This window comes from Rhinopithecus bieti, unplaced genomic scaffold (genome assembly GCF_001698545.2).
Source record: "Rhinopithecus bieti isolate Rb0 unplaced genomic scaffold, ASM169854v2 scaffold_71387, whole genome shotgun sequence".
Classification (NCBI taxonomy): Eukaryota; Metazoa; Chordata; class Mammalia; order Primates; family Cercopithecidae; genus Rhinopithecus; species Rhinopithecus bieti.
In genome coordinates, this window is record NW_016826726.1 from 589,155 (window position 1) to 597,006 (window position 7,852).

At 49.6% G+C, this 7,852-nt stretch overlaps 1 protein-coding gene across 3 annotated transcripts; it reads left to right on the forward strand.

Moving 5' to 3' along the window:
- On the forward strand, positions 1 to 6,810 carry RAB5IF (RAB5 interacting factor). 3 transcript variants are annotated; one of them, XM_017863524.1, is made up of 4 exons: positions 1 to 400; positions 1,766 to 1,869; positions 3,570 to 3,699; positions 6,248 to 6,810. In XM_017863524.1, the coding sequence occupies exons 1-4, from the start codon at positions 287 to 289 to the stop codon at positions 6,263 to 6,265; spliced, it is 366 nt and encodes a 121-aa protein (XP_017719013.1). In that variant the 5' UTR covers positions 1 to 286; the 3' UTR covers positions 6,266 to 6,810. The 3 variants fall into 3 exon arrangements, with proteins under 3 accessions (XP_017719013.1, XP_017719012.1, XP_017719014.1); XM_017863523.1 differs by having other exon boundaries at positions 6,266 to 6,810; XM_017863525.1 differs by lacking the exon at positions 3,570 to 3,699 and having other exon boundaries at positions 6,266 to 6,810.
- The last annotated feature ends 1,042 nt before the right edge of the window (positions 6,811 to 7,852 follow it).

The window sequence follows — 7,852 nt, forward strand, 5'->3', positions numbered from 1 at the left end:
GGCGATGGTTGCGCTTTCACTCGGACGGCTGCGCGGCTGCCAATTGGCTGCGTGAGCACGTCGGCGAGAGGTCGCACGACACTGTGCCGCCCCTCCCTTCGCGGCGCCTGCTCTGTAGAGCCAGCGGAGCCGGGTAGCTTGGCCAGGTGAGGGGAACCGCGGCGCGCCGCAGGACCGGACCGCTGAGCCTGCAGCCGACCCGCGCCGTGACCCGCGACCCTAGACCCCGACTCCCTTTGGCTCAGCCCGCGCGCCCCAGGCCCGGCCCGGGCGGCGCGACGGGAGGATGAGCGGCGGGCGGCGGAAGGAGGAGCCGTCTCAGCCGCAGCTGGCCAACGGGGCCCTCAGAGTCTCCGTCTGGAGCAAGGTTCTGCGGAGCGACGCGGCCTGGGAGGACAAGGTACGGTGGAGCCCGAACAGGGCGCGGGCGCGAGGAGCCGGCTGGGACTCGGGGAACGGGAAGACTGGCCTGGGCCTGCCCTCTCCCCCGTTCCGGCGCTATCGAGTAGGGCAGTGGGGCGGGTGGCCCAAGGGTGTCAGAACAAACTTGGCGGGCACTGGGCGGACAGCTGGGCTTGAAGCTCCCCGAAGGGTGGCCTAAGGGTGAAGCCCCCTAGTTATGCGGAATTGATGAGGAGCGGGGAGAGGCTTTGTCATCCGCGGGCAGGGCTTGTGCCTGAACGGGGAAAGGGAGCTGAATTCGATTCGGCCTCTGCCTTTTATGTGCAGTAGGGTTTTGAGTAAGTTACTTGTCTCTTTCGAATTAACTAGCACAAACTAACACTAACAGACTTCTACTGAGAATGCTTTCTACGTGCCAGGTGCTCTCCTTGCGGAATCTAAGTCAGAATAGCTCTGAAGTGGGGTTACTGTGGTGCGTTAAAGCCTTTTGCACATAGTGAGGCTCGCTAATCTTGAGCTGTTGTTGCCTGTTGAATGAAAAGGACCGAATACTTTGATAAGCATGAGTCAAGAGGGGAGACTGAGACCACTCACTGGGTGAGTGTGAGGTGTCAGGGTAGAGAAATGCCACCAAATACGTGCGAGAATTGGTTGGGACTTCAGGACGTTCTTACTCGTCCCATTCGGAGGATGCTTCGTAACTCTGCTCCATGATCGGGAAGGGGTAATCACAAACCTCTTGATTCCAGGTAGTTTGGAAAGAGTATTATATTTGCAGTCATTTCTTTGGTTTTCTCGGCTGCTGAAGGGGGATTTTCCTTCCTGAAGTTCCTGTAAGGGGGGATGGGAGGCACTTCCTGAAGGTGCCCTTGCTCTGCCCCCAGCCCTGCCCAACTCTTGCAAAACCTGCAGTCTCTAATCTGCTGTGTCATTTCTTTCTTTTCTTGTGTAAGGACTGGTTTCTGGAATCCAGGGCAGGTCCGAAACCAGTCGTCTTCTGTGTTCTTCCATGAAACTTAAATATGCTGGCACCTGACTCCAGCATTTTTGCTTCTAATCCATATGTGCGGCCAGTAGCACGATTACTATCACAATCATTTCATTACAGGTCATATTATATATGCAGCTCTAGAATTTTAATTTAGAGCATAGATTCTGGAAGTGATCGCTTAATGATGTCTAAATGTATCATTTCTACCACATTTTAGTGTAAGTAAGAGATGAAGCAGGAAGCACATACCGTTGCCTTTGGGGGAAACAAATTTCCTGGATGTGTTTAGCGGAAAGGTTTAACATTCCCCCCTCTGGCTGTACTGTGGCACCCACCCCCAGATAATTCTTGCATTTTCTGTCTTTTCTACAGGATGAATTTTTAGATGTGATCTACTGGTTCCGACAGATCATTGCTGTGGTCCTGGGTGTCATTTGGGGAGTTTTACCATTACGAGGTTTCTTGGGAATAGCAGGGTAAGTCTTGGGTATCTTACATTTTCATGGTATCATTTCTTTTTAAATAGAGGCTTTTCTTCCTGTTATAGGAAAGGCCATTGCTGCTCTGGAGCTGTGTGTGTGTGTGTGATGAATAGAGCAAAGCAGCGGCCCTACCATGGCACTCCTGGGTCTGGTGCACCACTCCTCAGGAGCATCTCAGGTCGGGCAGGTTACCTTCCTGCCTTCCTGAAGGCTGGGCCAGTCCATTCATTCATGGGTCTAAAGTGACCTCCTGCAAGAGGCTATCACATTACTTGTTGGTGGCATGCCCTCTAATTCTGCTGTGACCTTTGTTCCCGTGCAAGTTTGGGAAGTAGGAACTTCTGTATTTGACGACCATTTCCCTTGTGCCTGGCACTATGCTTAATGTGCTAAACCTTGGCTTTGGCAGAAGTTATTTCAGGTCCCTTCATTTTGTTTTTTTGAGATAGGGCCCCACTTTATCGCCCAGGTGGGAGCCCAGTGGCACCATCACGGCTGACTGCAGCCTTGACCTCCTGGATTCAAATGATTTTCCTGCCTCAGCCACCTAAGTAACTGGAACTACAGGCGTGGGCCACAACACTTGGCTGATTTTTTAAAATTTTATAGAGACAAGGTTTCTCTACATTGCCCAGGCTGGTCTTGAACTTCTGGGCTCAAGTGATCCTCCTTCCTCGGCCTCTCAAAGTGTTGGGATTACAGGCATGAGTCAGAATGTCTGGCCTAGGTCCCTCTTTTTTTTTTTTTTTTTGAGACGGAGTCTTGCTCTGGCGCCCAGGCAGGAGTGCACTGGCATGATCTCAGCTCACTGCAACTTCCACCTCTCAGGTTCAAGCAATTCTCCTGCCTCAGACTCCCAAGTAGCTGGGACTACAGGTACCCGCCAACATGCCCGGCTTATTTTTTTGTATTTTTAGTAGAGACGGTTTCGCCATGTTGGCTGGGCTGGTCTTGAACTCCTGACCTCAGGTGATCCGCCTACCTTGGCCTCCCAAAGTGCTGGGATTACAGGCATGAGCCACCGTGCCTAGCTCATTGCTGTTCCTAGCCCCGTAATTGATGGTGAGCTGAGAGCAGGAACAGTCATCTTCACATCTGCATCCCGTAGCAGTAACAGACAGTGGATATCCAGAAATGGTCTCCCACGGGGAGCTGTACGGGGGTATGCTGTTGCCTGCTCAACTAGGCTGTGAAGCAGCGGCTTCACGTGTGTTTCTCCCTTAGCCTCCCCCTAGCTGGAGCTACCTGGAGGCCCATGTCAGGTCCTGTTTGGGACAGCTCAGCAGCCATTCTGTCTTACTTCAAGGGGCTTTTGAGAACTATATAATACACACACACACACTATATACTTATATATGGAGTTTCGCTGTTGCCCAGGCTGGAGTGCAGTGGAATAATTTTGGCTCACTGCAACCTCTCTGCCTCTGGGTTCAAGCAGTTCTCCTGCCTCAGCCTCCTGAACAGCTGGGATTACAGGTACCCACCACAATGCCCTGCTAGTTTTTATATTTTTAGTAGAGACAGGGTTTCATCCTGTTGGCCAGGCTGTTCTCGAACTCCTGACCACAAGTGATCCACCTACCTCAGCCTCCCAAAGTGCTGGGATAACAGGCGTGAGCCACCATGCCTGGCCCCAGGTTCTGAGTCTTCTAATCTTACAGTTTATGTTTGGTACTTGTTCTCTCTTGCTCTAGATTCTGCCTGATCAATGCAGGAGTCCTGTACCTCTACTTCAGCAATTATCTACAGATTGATGAGGAAGAATATGGCGGCACGTGGGAGCTCACGAAAGAAGGGTTTATGACCTCTTTTGCCTTGTTCATGGTATGTGTAGCTGATAGTTTTACAACAGGTACTGTTCATTTCATGAGGTGTCACTTACAGGAGGGGACCCCACTGATTGAGTTACACTATGTGAACAGGGTGCTGTTTTTCTAAAGGCTTCTGAGGCTTAGGGCCATGGCCTGTGTTGAGCCACATCCCAGAAGATGTGGTCTGAAATACTGTACAGTCCCCTGTAATGTGTAAATCCAGGGCCCATCATCAGCTTCTACATCTGATTCTCAACCCTGGCTACATACTAGAAACTAGGAGGGCCGAGCACGGTGGCTCAGGCCTGTAATCTCAGCATTTTGGGAGGCCAAGGCAGGCAAATTACCTGAGATCAGGAGTTCAGAATCACCCTGGCCAACATGGTGAAATCCCATCTCTACTAAAAATACAAAAAATTAGTTGGGCGTGGTGGCGGGCACCTGTAATCCCAGCTACTTGGGAGGCCAAGGCATGAGAATCACTTGAACCTGGGAGGCAGAGGTTGCAGCAAGCTGAAATCACGCCATCGCATTCCAGCCTGGGCAACAAGAGGGAAACTCCACCTCCAAAAAGAAACTAGGAAATATTTTTCATAATAGCTAAAAAGTACAAACAATCCAAATGACCATCGCTTGATGAATGGATAGGATAATATATATCCATACAGTAGAATGTTATTTGGTCTTAAAAAGGAATGAAGTGGCCCGGCACGATGGCTCACACGTGTAATCCCAGCACTTTGGGAGGCTGAGGCGGGCGGATCACAAGGTCAGGAGATCGAGACCATCGTGGCTAACAAGGTGAAACCCTGTCTCTACTAAAAAAATTAGCCAGGCATGGTGGTGGGTGCCCGTAGTCCCAGCTACTGGGGAGGCTGAGACAGGAGAATGGTGTGAACCCGGGAGGTGGAGCTTGCAGTGAGCCAATATTGCGCTGCTGCACTCTAGCCTGGGAGACAGAGCAAGACTATCTCAAAAAAAAAAAAAAAAAAAAAAAAAAAGGAATGAAGTACCGATACATGCTGTATAACATGGATGAACCTTGAAACATTATGCTAAGTGGAAGAATCCAGATACAAAAGACCACATATTGTGTGATTCTATATGCAAAATCTCCCAGTGAGCAAATCCATTGAGGCAAAAAGTATATTAGTGCTTGCCAGTGGCTGGGAGGAGGGGAGTAGCTGATAAAGGAAACAGGCTCTTTTTGGAGTAATGTTTTAAAATCAGTGGTGATGTTTGCACACCTGTGCCCATACAGAAAACTTCTGAACTGTATACTATTATTTTTTTTGACATAGGGTCTCACCCTTTAACCCAGGCTGGAGTGCAGTGGCACAATCTTGGCTTACTGCAGACTCCGCCTCCTGGGCTCAAGTGATCCTCCCACCTCAGTCTCCCCAGTAGTTGGGACTACAGGCGTGAGCCACCATGCCTGGATAGTTTTTGTATTTTTAGTAGAAATGGGGTTTCATTATGTTGGCCAGGCTGGTCTCAAACTTCTGACCTCAAGTGATCCGCCTGCTTCCGCCTCCCAAAGTACTGGGATTACAGGTGTGAGCCACCACGCCCAGCCCGTTTTTTTTTGAGACAGAGTCTCGCTGTGTCGCCCAGGCTGGAGTATAGTGGCCGGGATCTCAGCTAGCTGCAAGCTCCGCCTCCCGGGTTTACGCCATTCTCCTGCCTCAGCCTCCCGAGTAGCTGGGACTACAGGTGCCCGCCACCTCGCCCAGCTAGTATTTTGTATTTTTTTAAATAGAGACGGGGTTTCACCGTGTTAGCCAGGATGGTCTTGATCTGACCTCGTGATCCACCCGTCTCGGCCTCCCAAAGTGCTGGGATTACAGGCTTAAGCCACCGCGCCCTGCCCATTTTTTTAAAAATTATACTCATGGCCTGGCATGGTAGCTCATGCCTGTAATTACAACACTATAGGAGGCTGAGGCAGGCAGACTGCTTGAGTCCAGGAGTTTGAGACCAGCCTGGGCAATATGGTGAAACCCATCTCTACAGGGGGGGAAAAAAATTAGCCAGGACTGGTGGTGTGTACCTGTTGAGTCCCAGCAGGATTTAAAAAAAAAAAAAAACCTTATGTGTCCAGACTCTAATCCAAACCAATAAAATCTTCTGAGAGGTATTGCTGGGGCATCTATATGTTTTTTAAAGAACCAGGAGATTACAATGGGTAGCCAAGGTTTGAGAATCCCTGCTTTGATATGCAGCTGACAAATTATGATGGTGTTTTCACACTGGTAGTTGCAGCACCTGCTAGCAGGGTAGTATGCTTTACTTGAATCATTTCCACCTCTGTATCTCAATTCCCTGGGCCTGGGGTTGCCATTTGGTAGGGGAGGAGCTTATCAGGAGTTTCTTTGCAAGTGCAGGTGGGCAGTCCTGGGCTCTGTTAGTAACAGTGTGATTTCAGTGAAATTTTAACTTAGACTCCCCAAGCTGATTGTGCAATGGATAGCCCCGGGAGAGTGCCCCGTGTTTACATTCTCATCTGGCATTTTTGTTTTGTGGAATCAGGGCCTATGTTAACCCAGGTGACCTATGAACAGTGCTTGTCTCCTCACTAGGTCATCTGGATCATCTTTTACACTGCCATTCATTATGACTGATGGTGTACAGCTCCCAGCTGCTCCCTATCCAGTCCAAAGGACCCTCTTGATTACAGCACAGGAACTTGATAGTTGGGGAACCCCAGCCCCTTGGAACTTGGAAGACCCATGTTTCCTGGACCGCGAATCAGTGTGTTGGGCATCAGTGTTTTCTGCAAGGGTTGTGACCTGAAACTTTTTAAAAACCACGCACCTTTGGAGAAGCATTTCTGAATTTATCCGTCACCAACCATTTCTTCTTGGATACCGTCAAGTAACAGCTGTTTGCCAAGTGGAGCTGTCATTTAATTTGATGCACCTCTGGATTCAGATGAAACATTAAATTGTCTTCCTTGATTCTCCATCAGGTGTACAGTTTTTAAACTATCAGTGGCATTTCAAGTCTTCTGAAACAGCATGACTGTATGTGTGTGGTCCATAGCACAGTACAGGCAGCATCTAATAACAGTGTCCATTGTAGAATGTTTTCAGATACTTGAATAAATCAAATCTTTAATTGAGAACCTGTTGATGATACCTGATAAAGCCTTTCCCACCCCACCTGTAGCTTGGGAACCCAGTAGGAACACTCGAGGTGGTACCTCCCACCCCATCCCTCTTTCTTCCACTCCGTGCTCCCTTAGCAGATCCAGCAGACCTCTTTCTCTTTATGGGGGCAGCAGGGAAATCAAGGGCTGGATTTGGTGTAGGCTGTGGCCTCAGTCTTGGCATTGTGGAGAGAGGGCTTAGCACCTTCTGATGCCCCTGCCCAGCACTGAGGTGCCTGGCCTCACTGCAGTGTGCTAGACTTAAGAGGTGTTATTTTGTATTTGGCCACAAGATGGCAAGGCCAGTGTGCTAGGGAATACTAAGCCACAAAATGAAATAGAGATCTGAAAGCTAGGCTGGGTGCGGTCGCTTACACCTGTAATCCCAGCACTTTGGGAGGCCAAGGCAGGTGGATCACCTGAGGTCAGGAGTTCGAAACCAGCCTGGACAACATGGTGAAACCCCATCTCTATTAAAAATACAAAAAAATTAGCTAGGCATAGTGGTGTGCACCTGTAATCCCAGCTACTCTGGAGGCTGAGGCAGGAGAATTGTTTGAATCCAGGAGATGGAGGTTGCAGTGAGCTGAGATCGTGCCATTGTACTCCAGCCTGGGCAACAGAGCAAGACTCCGTCTCAGGAAAAAAAAAAGCTGGGGCTGTTGTCCTCAGTGGGGGACATTTTGAGGACTTAGACTGTCAGAAGTCTTTCTCTTTGCTCTGGAGGTCAAGTAGAGGCTGGAGCACCTACGATCTGCTGCTACGGTAAGACATCATCTCAGTTTTCCTTTCCCTTCTAGGCCACAGTCCTATCTTCTGAGGTATGGTGGTGGTCTCAACGAGACTTGTAAATTTCCTGAAAATGATTTTCTCACAGAAGCTAGGGGTTGTTTCTACCTTGTGGGTGGGGCCTGGTTAACGGGGGGATGTAGAACGGGGCTCAGCAGGCAGGGCATCCAGATGGTACTGGAAACAAACTCAAGAACTGACTAGGTCAGACCCCCAGGAGGTTTACTCT

Excerpts from the sequence above, each read along its gene's own strand:
- RAB5IF (XM_017863525.1), top strand. The coding sequence starts at position 287 with ATGAGCGGCGGGCGGCGGAAGGAGGAGCCGTCTCAGCCGCAGCTGGCC. Across the intron at positions 401-1,765 it reads ACGCGGCCTGGGAGGACAAG|GATGAATTTTTAGATGTGAT; the intron begins GTACGGTGGAGC and ends TCTTTTCTACAG. Across the intron at positions 1,870-6,265 it reads GGTTTCTTGGGAATAGCAGG|GTCATCTGGATCATCTTTTA; the intron begins GTAAGTCTTGGG and ends TCTCCTCACTAG.